The sequence below is a fragment of the Penaeus monodon genome, chromosome 39 (genome assembly GCF_015228065.2).
Source record: "Penaeus monodon isolate SGIC_2016 chromosome 39, NSTDA_Pmon_1, whole genome shotgun sequence".
In the NCBI taxonomy this organism is placed as follows: Eukaryota; Metazoa; Arthropoda; class Malacostraca; order Decapoda; family Penaeidae; genus Penaeus; species Penaeus monodon.
Genome location: NC_051424.1, coordinates 7,522,249 through 7,536,350, shown reverse-complemented (window position 1 = coordinate 7,536,350; position 14,102 = coordinate 7,522,249). Strand labels below are relative to the sequence as shown.

Genomic DNA, 14,102 nt, shown 5'->3' with positions numbered 1-14,102 from the left:
ATTTCTCTCTCCTCTCTCTCTTCATTTCTCTCTCTTCATTTCTCTCTCTCTCTCTCTCTCTCTCCTCTCTCTCTCTCTCTCTCTCTTTTCCTCTCCTCTCTCTCTCCATTCTCTCTCTCTCTCTCTCTCTCTCTCTCTCTCTCTCTCTCTCTCTCTCTCTCTCTCTCTCTCTCTCTCTCTCTTAAAGTTCTAAACTGCATATCGTGAAAGATAAAAATTCCCTGCCTATTGGACTTTCTTGAGCTGCAAGATATGTTTATTTCATGCAGTTCTGTGACTTACTGGATAGGTCAGTGACACTGCAATGTAAATGAAAATGTCCTAATGGTAATGGTCAATGGTTATAAAGAAAAATATGTGTTAGACATCAATGGCCATATAGCACTATCGAAAGGTGAAATATTGAAACGGTAAAGAAAGGGCTTATTAGATCAAAGGTGTCAAAGGAAGATGTGTGGGATATTGCAAGCATGTCTGTAAGGTAAGGTAGGGATTAGCAAAGGGAGAGAGGGGTTTAAGGGTATTTAGATTACAGTTTCAGAGAGAATGTCAAGAGGGAGAGAAATCCAGGGAAGGGGGCTGCTGTGACAAAGGATCACATCCAGGGGGAAGTGGGAGGGATAATAGGAAGGAGGAGGGATGATCCAGCTGAAGCAGGGGGAATGGGATGTGTTGAGAGGAAGTGAGAGGAAGGGGTGTGGGGGAACATGAGAAGGAGGATGGATGTCAGCAGTTACTTTGAGTGAAAGATTGGAGGAGGGATGAGGTGTAGGCATGTTATCTTGGGTCATGATTAGATAGTTTTGATTGTCTTCAAGAGTTTCTGAAGTGGAGTCGGTTGGGGAGGTCTGAGAATCAAAGGTTTTCTTAGGGGGAAGAGAGAAGAGAGGACAGATGTTTAAGGGGTGGAGGGAGAAGTTGATGGAGTGCTTAGCTTGTCTAGTGCGATAAGTTGGGCAAAGAGAAAATGGGGTAATTACTGGGAAAGTAGTGACTGGAGTGTCTGGAATAGTGGTGGAGATAGGTCTGGATTTAGAATGGCAAATGTATTTGACTGGGATAGGTAGCAGGTAGAAGTGGGATGAGGAAGAGATGCTGGGCGAAATGTAGAAACATCTTGGGAGGAAAGGGGAGGGGCAGAGCAATTGTTGGAATAGGGAGCCTCGTCGACGTGCTTCCTATCTGGCTTTGCTTAAGTGATGCCAAGTTTGAATCTGAGACTTGCCACTTCATATTCAAACTTGTAGGTAGGGCAGTCAATACAAAATACTTTATGGGAGCCGCCACAATTGGAACACGTGTGTGAATATGCTGAGCAGTTTGATCAATTATAACTAGGTTGGGCACAGAGAGGGCACCAGGCTGTGGAATGACTGTGTTTGGCAGGATGGCTTAGATGCCAACAATTTTGACATTGACAGGGAGGAGGTTATGGTTACACAAGGAGGGGTTCTCCACCAATGTAAACATTAAATGGGAGGTCATGTACATAGAAAGTAATTTTGGCAATAATGGTGGGGGGCCTTACAACAGCCTCCAGGGAGGATGGTGTAGCAATGTACTGATACCAATATATAGTCAATGAGGCAAATAAGTCTTCTCCACAAGCTGACCAATCCCTGTCGTGGACAGGGTAGTTTGTTGGGGAGAAAGAGACAGTGCCAGTACAAGTATTGAGGGAGGGATGAGGTTGGGCAGGAGTGGGTTTGTCAGTGAAGTCAGTAAGTGTAACAAGGCAAGAACAATCAGGGTGGATGCAGAAGGAAACTTTGCTACTTGTTTTTGGAGGCATTACTAGAAGAGGAGTGTTATCAGAGTAGCTGTAGGGAGTTTACAGAAAAACAATCCCATTTGGCTGGGCTAAGCATTTAAGATATTTGTAGAGGAGAGGGTAGTAGGAGAGGGATGTATGGAAGGAGTAGTGTTGAGAGAGGTAGTACTGCAGAGTGGTGGACAATTAGGTTGCAGAGGGATACGGGAGGATGGGGTAGTTGATGAAGAAAGTTGTGTCAGTGGAAGAGATGAAGTACTGGATGCTGGGAGAGGAGGAATGTTTCCTGGAGATTGAGTATTGACCTGAATGGATAATTTGGACTGGGCTTATGTGATAGTAGGTATTGAGGAAGGGGTAGAACTAACAGTGTTCAGAGTCGTAGTCAAAGGAGAGCCTGGGATCAGGGAACTGGAGTTGAAATCCGTGGGGTTATTCGATAATATCCCTACTAATGGTACCAAGCCTTCATTACTGGCTATGGTGAGCCTAGGATATATTGGGGAGAAATATTTCACCCCTCAGGGTTCCCTTAAGGGGCAAGGGCTAAACAATTAAACGGGAAATACCATGCCCATGGCTCCCTCAGGCTGTTCATGACTGGCATAAATTCAGCCTTTCATCCTTTCAACACACCTCTCACACTTTAGGATAATGGATAGTTGACAGGGTTAGAAGAGAGAAGGAAATGAAAAGGGAAAAAAACTTGCAAAACTAGTTGTCCAGAATTTAGGCCCAAAGTGGGGGTGATTCCCAGCATTGGCTCCTATTCTCCATCTCCTAAGCTCCCCAAGGGCAACAATGGGCATGGGATTCAGGATGATGAAAATGTCCTAGAGCCAACCTAGAAGCTCAAAAAGGAAGTAAAAAAAATTAAGGCATTCTAACCATAGGTGGTCCAAGGTTGAGTATGAGTAATAAAACCCAGGGTTTAGTAAATCAGGTTGACTCATTAACAAAAGAATTTCTCTGTATGTATTTCCAAAGTAATATGTGCTTCTTAGTTCTTACTTGGACTGGTTGCATGCATTCCTCCCCCTAACCCTCAGCCAAATCACTTATTCCTTCCAAATCCCAAAGTTTTAGGCTTCCCAAATCAGTGGGAGGGGCAGTGACTTTATTTCCTTTTTGGTAGTTTACAAGGAGAAACAGACTTCCAAGGTCTCTAAACTTTATAAGAAAAACAAAGAACACAAAAAAGAGGTGCACACCTTCTATATTAGATTCCTTTGTCAAATCCTGCTTTACCAGCCTTATTTGATTCTGAAACTCCTCAAGTCAAGAATTATACCCTTTAGGTCAGACTTCAGTGAACTCTCTTGGGAATCATGTGAGTTATGTCTTGAGCATTCTTTGCCAACACCTTGCTCATTGATGAAATTTGTTAAATATTATTATGCAATTATAACATAATTCAAAATGTTTTGAAGCCAGCTCACACCTGCCTAGTAGTGGAACTTGGTTTTAAAGAAAAAATTCACTAAAATCTTTATAATGTCTGCCGTCTTTTTGTGCATGTGCACATAATTTTATAAATGCTGTAACTGTGTGTACAAATAACATGATTCATTTATCAATGATGCAGAATCTTGATCTTTAAAGATATTAAAGACTAATGCAATATAAATCTCCATACTGAACTCCTCTTGTCTAGAAGATAAACTACATAATGCTTACACAAAGTAATGGCAAAATGGTTCTTGGCCTTATCTACCTTGCACAGTTTATGAATCTAGTATACAAGTTTCTTGACTGCTATCAAAGCATGGCCATGGCATTGTATAACCTAACAATAATGGGCATCTCACCTGCACGACAGCCAGTAGTTAGCCGTCTCATATGTGAGACACTTCTGTTCTTGCCTTACACTCTGTGCCACACGCTTGGGCAGCAGGTGCTCATTGCTATAGCTACCGAGAAATTAGTGTTTTCTTTTTTACTCAGAGGTACCCATCATAGGTGGGTTAATGCATAAATCTACAAACTAGATAAGTAATTGTGGGCTTATCAATTTTGCACAGAGAACCCTTGCTACTTAACTTTTGCTTTGTATTCTTTATCATTTCATTAGGACTGAATAAAAATAAATTTCTGCAATTTTGAGAAAGTTTCTTTGGAACAGTCAAAATATCAGAACCAATTTCAGTGTAATTTCACTGACAAGGACAAAAACACAAATATAATTTATTTCTCTATCAAGAAAATCAATAGAAAATTTTAATTCACAGAACAAACGCTCCACTGTGTATCATAGTCAATATTTGTCAATTATCAGCTTTAATCTTGTAATGAATTTAATTTGTACGTATTTCATTTTTGATTACAGTATTACAGCTGCATGTCTATTCTCTGTTACAAGTTAGATTATTTTCAAAGTTAAGTAGATTTATTATAAAAAAAAAAAAACAGGTATTATTTCATTTTCTAGATTTTTTTTCCTTCTCCCTCCAATAAAAGATGTCTCTTCTAACTTTGAAAAGGTTCTTGCCTTCATCAAATGTAATTCTTTAATACAAGACAGCAGATGACATGGCAGAGAAAAAAAAATATTGATTACAGTTCTGCAGTCCTATAGGGGAGGGCTTTTAAATGCAATGTCCTCTGTAAGGATAGCTACAAAGTTTGATTCCTCAAGGATTCAATTCCTGCAACTCCTAAGAGGCTTTTTCTCAGATAGCTAGGTGTTAGGTAGTTTCCATAGGATGTAGAGAAATAGACTTTCACTTAGGATATGACACACATAGCTTTCACAATAAACAGTAACAATTTACCACTGTAACCTTGAATGTCTATACAAATGTGCCATGTCACATACTACTACAACTTTACTACTGATGGATTCCTCTCATTCCTTACTATTCATATTCTTAGGAATTGAAACACAAAAATACCCCATACCCATAACACAAACTGGGGGGGATAAAAGATAAGGCCAACAGGGAAAATGCAGAGTTTCTAATGGAGACAATCCCCAAATGGGGTTCTGTCACTACCAACCACACCCAGAAAAACAAACATCTACCATGTAAACACAGCAGGTTGGCACTCTTGAGGTTGGTCTGTATTATATTCATAATCTAAACTTGATTTCATCTGTCAAATTTATTGCCAAAAATATTTAGCAATTTACAATGGACCCTTATTTTTGAACACACAGACATAGTGCATACAAGGTCCTGAGTGAATGTATTTTTCTTCTGCATCCTGGTATAAATAAAAAGCATTATCGCTGGCTACAAAATAAACACATCGTTTATGTTTGCAAGTAAATGAAGCTAATTGGTCATTTTTTCCTGCTGTATTTCTAAGGAGAAATTAACTCATATAGTTTATCCTTACTGCCCTACGATAAACAGCCTAATAGAGTAAAAAAACACTGAGGCATTAAAAATAACAATGTGAACTCTTCAAGAACCAATGAAAAACTAGTCTTGATATGGATATAGCATTATATGTGATTTGCACCTAAAATCTGAATAAAAGAAATTTGTATCAGAATTTTTATATATCATAGTAATAATGGAAATTTGACATTCAAGTACTGCCATTAAACTTTATCGCATTAAAAAAAAAAAATTGTTTCACACAGCCATCCAATTTCGAAGTATCCTTTTCAGTCTCAATTATTTAGAGTGTAACATATGTAAATCTGTTGTCTTTCATCACAAAGGACCTGGAAATAAGAAAAAGTAGCTAAAGGTAATTGTTTATCATTACAGAGCACCATATGCCAGCAACCAACCTTGGAAGCACTCCTGGAAATTCACAATCATTGCTTTAGGAATCAAAACCTTCCTAACCAGGGGGCTTTGCCCTAGACCCCCCCAATTACCATAGACTATTTCTCTACAGGGGATTCACCTTTGGACCCATACTTAACCCATTCCTGACGGGTGGCATGTACGCACATGCCATGGCATGGCGGGACTATATGCCGGGGGCATGTATGTACATGCCGGGGGCATGTATGTACATGCCATGATGTATGTATGGAGATGCCATGAGATATTTTTTGTTACAATCACGGCAAAAGATTATTTTTCTGCCACTGAAAGTGTGATTAAATTGTTTTTAACACTTTCTCATTTTTACTATGCAAAAAAAAAAAAAAAAAAAAGTAACAAACCAACAATTTCAACTCCATGATGCCGCACACTGCTTATTTTATTCAGACTATAGACTGAATAATGATTAACTATGGAGTCTATATAACAACAAAAATATCCTTCAGTCTCGATTTATCAGGAAGTTTGGCAAGTAAAGACTTTAGAAAATAATGAAAGCTGAAAATACAACATATCTTTGTAGTATTACGACGAAACGGCATAGGATACTGGTATTTGGCATGAGTGGTCACGCATGCTAGGGCGACAATATAAGCCCCCAGCAGCGGGGCCCTGGCCACTATGAATACTACCCGTCGGGAAAGGGTTAATCACATTTGTTAATGTATTTTCATTTCTGATGTTATACTCTGCCTGTGCAGATTATTTCATATCAGAGAGAGTGTAGATTTGTTTTTAGTATTATTGGAAATAACACCTAACACCGAAAATTAAAAATCTAACCTGGCAATCCGATAAAAGGCAAAATTCCAAGATGCTCTTCTTCTATATCATTTTCTTTGCAAAATAATCAGAGTAATAGAGAGGATGTAAAACTCAACATTTCCAGGCCCTCCGTGATGCATACTCTTCCAGCGAGAGAAAATTATTTAAAAGTAAGAAGGTAATGAATTGATTGGACAGAATTGTAGTAAATGACATAAGGGAGGAAAATCAACAGAAAAGCAAAATGACAATAGACAGTAGTGACCAGTTTATTATAGCCAAAAAGATCTGCAACAGATAATCACATGGCAACTGAAGCTGGACCCAAGGGAAGTCAGTTGCAATTCAAATCAGTTCTGTCATGGCTATGTTGTGTATAAGGTACTGTTTCACTTATAATAGGCAAAATAGTCTGGCAAAAACAAAAAAGAGCAGCAGACAGTGGTCACAATTTCTGCTAACAATAACAAATGGATTATGGCAACTCATAGGTTAGCCATTGCAGATTTAGACTATTGGTCAAGGTAAGAAACTATCAGTACAAGATCCAAATATTTGCCCAGGCTTTATCTTGCCAGGATATATGAGGCAAAGGTTTTGTAGACCAGGCAGGAGGGATAGGCCACACCCTCCTGTAAGGGGGATACAGGACAAAGCCCCCTATATGCCATTAACCCGTTCCCGCCAGGTGACGTGTTGACACGTCATAGCAAACCACTCTTTCGGCGGGGTAAGCTCGTTCGTGCGGTGACGCGCCAGAGCACGTGGAGCGGGACAATCGGCTTCACGCAGCGGACGCCCACGGCCACTGTATGGCTGTTGCCAGATATCACCAGTTTAATTACTCTAAGAGATTTTGACAACCAGGAATAACAGGTTAATGTGCAGCACCAAAACACAGTTGCCCAGGCTCTATCCTACCAAAGATTTTACTTCTATGATTCGCTTTTACCCTGCAATTTCCCTGATACTTATAATGCCCTCCCTAGCTATCAGGGCAAATATCATAGCTGTGCTTCGTTTGCAAAAGAAATAAGAGCTAGATTCCTTCGAAACACAATGAGAGATTTCAGGAATACTAAGTTTCGACCCACAGGTCAATGTACTGTCATTTCCAAATACAAAGATAAAACAGAATTATGACACTGACGTATATTCCACTGGCGCTTCATGATTCGGAAACCGTGTCACCATATTCAACGGTTTAACTTTCAGTCCATTTCAGGCAAAGTTTATCTTGTACCACCATATGGCTGTGTCAAACTCAAACTATTCCAGCTTTACACTCTCTGTTTAATATTCTACTCTCGTAATACAACTTTCAACGCCTTATTTACATACCAGTTTCATACTTCTGGGATATTTATTCCTGTTTCTCCCACATTCATCACCTGTTCAGTATTCAACGTTCAATCAACGTCGATTACAGATTGAACCCTTACGCCCAGTCCACGTTCCATGAGAACACTAAATTTGCATCCCAACTTCACTCTGCTTCTGCAATGCTGCGATTCCACATTCAACATCCATGCTGATTTTATATTCAATATTCATGTCAATTCCACATTCATCATTCATTCCACATTCCACATTCATATCAATTCCACATTCAACATTCATACTAATTCCACATTCAACATGTCAAATCCACATTCAACATTCATATCGATTCCACATTCAGCATTCGTACCGATTTCCCCTTCAACATTCATGCCGATTCCACTCATCATGCCGATTCCACATTCAACATTCACGCCGATTCCACATTCCACATGCCGATGCCACCTTCATCTCCCAAGATACGACCTTTGTAGCACGCCTCATGTGTAAAACCCCCAGCCAATACCCTCTCCATAGTTCCATATATAACCTGTCACTATGAATGGGTAATAATATCCACCGCAAACTCACGTCTCAAGGATCTGCCTCCACGAAAGCCTTTCCCGGAGTACATGTTTGCGTCGCCATTACGAACTGACGTCGTAGTAGGGTTTCTCTCTTTATTTACTAACGTGCGGTGTCTTGTTTCAGTCTGTGTGGAAGAGGTTGATGGTGGATGAGTTTGGTTTTTAAGTGATTTGGGTGGAATTGTTTGGAAATTGGCGTTGGAAGGAGGTATGGTTTGTTTTATTTTCTGATTTTTTTTCCTTCGGGTTGAGAAACACACGTTTTTCATAGAAAACGAGTGGGGTTTGGGATTTTTTGAGGAAGACTTTTTTATTTTGTGATTTTTTTGGGGGGTTTGTAGAGACTAAAGAAATGTATGTATATATACACTATTATCATTTTATATGAAATTTGTATGTATTTAAGTGACGTTTATAGTACGTCTGATTCTAAAAATATGCCCTACATGTGCTGAAAATGTCGCATAAATCATTACATTATTTTTTTTTTTTATTCCATCAAGTTGCGTTTTCACAAACAGAATACAGTCAAATGTATGAATGTCCTTTCCCCATAGTTTGTATTGTTCTATGTTATTCTTACAGTAACCTTTCAATGCGCCTCTTTCGTTATCCCGTAAACGGCATTTTTCCTGAGAAATTCCAGGACACCGAGCTCGCGAGGTCATTAATCAGAGCGTTAGCCCCACTCATCTCTTGCGACCTAAGCCAGGCAATATATTACAAAATAGCTTTCCTCTGCCACCACTGCAGTGTCGCGCTGTATCGGGATATGTCACCTGCAATGCACCATTTACATTTACTTGAGATGACACATTTATTTTTACTTAAGTTGTGGCATATTTCCTTTAACAAAATGCGACATTTGTGATTTTGTGAGGCTGTTGTATCTGGGAATACGTCAACGGTTACTGTACCATTTAGAGATGACACATCTATAATGTTCGAACACTTTCAGCACTTTCATTTCTTTAAATATACAACAGCATTTATGATTTTGAAATACCACATCTCTTTGGCTCTCGCCCAATATTTTTGGGGGGTTTAGATCAAGCTCCATTCAAAAGCAGTTATTCTAACAGATTCCTCTGCAACATTTACACATATATGAGATATGGACAACTGAAAGCAGTTTCGGTGATGTATCGTAGATTAAAGACATGCTTCTTCCCGGTGTCAAAAGCACGTACGTGGTTGCCCTGCCAAACCCCGAGAACAAATGTAGTATTCATGAAGTAAAATGATGGATTGGGGATAGGATGTGAGTAAAATATAACCCGCGGCAATAATTATTTTACCAAACAAGAGATGAAATACATATACTGGAAGATTTTTCAGCCAAGGCAGCTACACATCTCTAGAGTTATATCGAAATAGTGAGACATCTTACCGCATATCATAAGAAAATAATGAAGAGAAAACCGAGCAGCAATATTGAAAAGCGTCTGAGAGTACTAAACCTTTTCTCTAAACCAGAACAGTACATTCACTATAGAAATAACATCCCTTGAATTGTCCAATGTTGAGGACTGAGATGTATGATCCTCAACCACGGCGCATGCTCGTATTTTCGACTGAACTGTGATGATCTGATTCATTTCCTCTATTCATCAGTATTTTTCTCAAAATAATATTATTGAATATCGCCAAAAAAAAAAGGAAATTCAAGAAAAGTAGACGTGGAAAGTTATTCACAAGAAAGCTTTGAGATACGTTTTTACAGTATAAAACCGTCTGGAGACTTGCAGCGGGTAACAATATTCTGATTTTTTTAACCCCTTTTCCCTCACTTTACATGACTTGCCACTAACCTTTACCCACAACCAACACAGCTGCTCAACTTGTATTGATCTCAGAAGTGAAATTGTATCTGTTCTGTGGATACAGTGTCAGAAAAAAATATACACTCAATTTGTTTTCCGTATTGTGTTTCCTTTTGCCATGTAAACAATGGCTTAGAAGGAGTAGGGAGCCTGTGATTGACGCCTGTTAGATTGTTTGATTTGAAAGGTTTCTGTATAGACCAAAATAAATAAGAGTTAATGTTTATATAGATATACGTTTTTATTTTATTACATTTTTCATCAAACTTTTAAAAAAAGAAAAAAATAGGAAGCCCCTTCAAAGGACGTATCCCCCTCCCCACGCTTATTGTCTAGGTGAGCCATTGCATGTACAAGACGATGCTGGTGTGGTCCGTACAGCCAGATCTTCCTTGTAAAACTCGGTGGCTTCAGGATTAGAACACGCCAGCCTGGAGCAGAGGGATCCCAAGAGTTCAAAAGTTCCACTCGAACTAACTCTGAACTCGGTCCTCATGGGAAATATTCTTAACCTTTTGTTCAGTGTGTCATTTTTTTTTTCCTTTTTCCCATGTTACAGGTATTGAAAGTACTGCACGAAATCGTCATGACTTAAATCACTTCGAGCTGTTCGTTTATGTTTAAGGTAAATGCGTAATTATACAAGAAAGTGGATCATGATATCCTTAAGACCATAAGTAATTACAATTTTGTTAGTCGTTAGAAGCTCACATATCGAACATTTAAGCGAGAGAAAATCGAATATGAAAAGTTGTTCAGTCTTTGAATATATGCCTACACCAACTCCAAAAGCGAAATGAAGGAAGATCCATAGAGGGAATGAGAACAGAAAGTGTTGGGAAATTGTTCTTAGCTTAGCTGTGTTCATATTCATCTGTCTTCGTGTAACAGATATGAGGCAGGTGACATTTCACTGCCAATTAATGTTGTTTTTTAAGGAATGTTTTCATGTTGTCTGTAACTGGAGACTTTCTGTTGGAAAACAATGTGGATTTGTAAAGAATATATATGTATATATGTATATATATATATATATATATATATATATATATATATATATATATATATATATATATACCTCCCTCCCTCTGTCTCTTTCTCTCTCTCTCTCTCTCTCTCTCTCTCTCTCTCTCTCTCTCTCTCTCTCTCTCTCTCTCTCTCTCTCTCTCTCTCTCTCTCTCTCTCTCTCTCTCTCTCTTCTCTCTCTCTCTCTCTCTCTCTCTCTCCCTCTCTCTCTCTCTCATACGCATAAATGTGTGTCTGTGTGTGTGTGTGCGTGTGGGTGTGTGTGCTTGTATTACAATTCGCAAATTACTTGCTTAACAACATCTTTTATTCCTCCTAACAATATTCCAACTGCTTCCCTCTTCGCAAGTCAGCCCTGTCTATGATAATCTTCTCTCCTTTATAATTCTTTTTAACTTTCTTCTTCGTCTTTCTATTTCTCCCCTCTTTCCACGTCTTCCCCGTCTTCCTGTTCTCTCCCTCTCTCTCATTTCTCATTCCCTTTCCTCCCCTGTTTTTTTTTTTTCTTTCTTTACTTCACCCACATTTATTTCCGTTTCGCTTTCCTCTCCCGTTCTCTTTCGATTTCTTTATCCTTTCTCTTTCTTCCACCAATTCGTTATTCTTTTCCCTCTCTTCATCTCCCTCATCTTTATTTCGATCTCGCTGCTTCCTCATATTATCTTAATCCTTCTTTCTTCTGTTTCTCTTCTTCTCCTTACTATCTCACTTATTCTTTATTCCGTCTCCATCCATTTCTTCCTTTCTTCCTTCCACCCTTCTTCTCTACATCTCCGTCTTTCCTCCTTCCACATTCATCAATTTCTGTCTTTCTCTATTCCATCTTCTCTTTCTCCCTTCCAATTACTTCCTATTTCCGTCTTTCTCCTTCCTCTATTTCTCCTCTCCCCCCTTCTCTCCCATTTCCCCTTCATCTTCCATTCATTTCTCCGCTTCTCTCTTTCACCTCCCCCATTCTCTCATCGTCTCCCATCTCCCCGTTTCTCATTTTCATCTTCCTTCTTCTTCCTTTCCATCTCGCCCATTCTCCTATCGTCTCTCATCTCCCCGTTTCTCCTTTCCATCTTCCTTTCCGTCTCCCCTTTTCTTCCATCGTTTCCTTCCTATCATCCCTCTTCCTCCCTTTCATCTCTTTGCCTCTTCCTTCCATCTTCCTTCTCCTCCTTTCCATCTTCCTTACATCTGTCCCCATCTCCTTTTTCGTCTCCTTCCCATTTTCATTTTCCTCCTTTCCATATCCCCCATTCTTCCATCACTTCCCTTCCATCTCCTCTATTCTCCTATTATTTCCCTTCCTCCTCCCTTTCATTTTCCATCTTCTCCCTTCTATCTCCCTCCTCCATCCTCATTTTCACACCGTCTCCTTCCCATCTTCACCCTTCTCTCTTCCATCTCTCCGCATCTCCCTTCCATCTCCCTCATTTTTACACCGTCTCCTTCCCATCTTCACCCTCCTCTCTTCCATCTCTCCGCATCTCCCTTTTATCTTCCTCTTTCTCCCTCCATTTTCCCCATTCCTCCTTCGAATTCCTTCCATCTCCTTATTTTCCCGAGCTACATATTCCGTATGGTGTGAGCAAGGCAGTGAGTCTAAAATCATGTTAATGAAGCGGTTACCTCCACAGCGTCCTCAGCTCAGAGACCCAATTAACGACATGAAAAAAATATATATAACATTTTGGGAAAAAAAAGGGGAAAATAAATAATGATAAGAAAAGAAGAGAATGAACTTGGGATTTTTCAAAGGATTATTTTTTATTTTTTTTATCGAAGGAAGGGAAGAACTAGCTAGGAACGAGAGAAAGTAAAAAATATGATTTTCATTTTCCTGTGTTTCCACGATAGATACAGTACACTAAAACCCATTGTGTAAACTTTAAAGCAATTTGATCTTTATTCACTGCGAGTGAATATTGGACGAAATACGACACTGACGAACTCTGCAAGATGAGCGGAATTATTGCAGAGTACGTCAGATGGGTTTCCTTAAAGATGCCGTGGCTAGAAGTGAAGTTAATGGTTATCGAGTCGGCATGAAAAGGAAGTAGTTAGCGGATTTACAGAATAATCTCTCTCTCTCTCTCTCTCTCTCTCTCTCTCTCTCTCTCTCTCTCTCTCTCTCTCTCTCTCTCTCTCTTTCCTCTCTCTCTCTCTCTCTCGTTCTCTCTCTCTCATTCTTTCCGCCCCCCTCCCCCCGTCTCTCTCTCTCTCTCTCGTTCTCTCACTGTCCTACCCCCCCTCTCTCACATTCATTCTCTCTCTCTCTCTCTCTCTCTCTCTCTCTCTCATTATATATATATATATATATATATATATATATATATATATATATTATATATATTACATATATATATATATATATATATATATATATATATATATATATATATATATATATATATATATATATATAGAGAGAGAGAGAGAGAGAGAGAGAGAGAGAGAGAGAGATCTGTCTGTTATATACAGTCTATATTAATCATATTTCCCAAACATACAGATCCACTTGGAAAAAGGATATCTGTCGTATCATTTACTATGTCGCCTATAGTGTGAAAAAGGCTAAGGGAAATAAAAGTGGTGTAAGAATAGTGAGCATTCCACCGGATCGTGATCTTATTGGTAAAGATAAAACTGACAACTATGAGACTTAACGAGCCTTTGGATGTTCTCGGTGCAGCTGGAGGCCATATCTGCAAAGACTGGGTTACCGAGGAAAGCTAAAAAAAAATTTCTTATTTTTCAAATTCCGTGTTTAGAAGTTACTCGAAATACCTGACGCAATTGAATGAAAATTCAGGTATTCTATATACTTTGAGGAATGAATAAGAATAATCCAATTTTTAGTGTTGTAAGATTTTCTCTTATAAAACAGGGATGCTGTCGTTTCCCCAGCGAGAGCACCTCTTGGTAGGATGCCAAAGGTCTTAGCCATTTGTAACGTCCCAAAGGATTCCTGAATCTCGAAATCCGATCCTGGGTGGATGTGCTGAAGCTGTTTCATATCCGCAGTTGTTTCCATAAG

General features: G+C 39.2%; 1 protein-coding gene across 1 annotated transcript in view; it reads right to left on the bottom strand.

Moving 5' to 3' along the window:
• The window catches only part of LOC119597633 (rapamycin-insensitive companion of mTOR-like), a 51,031-nt gene extending 42,714 nt beyond the window's left edge, over positions 1-8,317 (bottom strand). Inside the window, exon 1 of the mRNA XM_037947228.1 lies at positions 8,233-8,317. Coding sequence (XP_037803156.1) covers positions 8,233-8,275 — 43 coding nt within the window. The 5' untranslated portion in view covers positions 8,276-8,317. The remainder of the gene's footprint in view (positions 1-8,232) is intronic.
• Between the last annotated feature and the right edge of the window lie 5,785 nt (positions 8,318-14,102).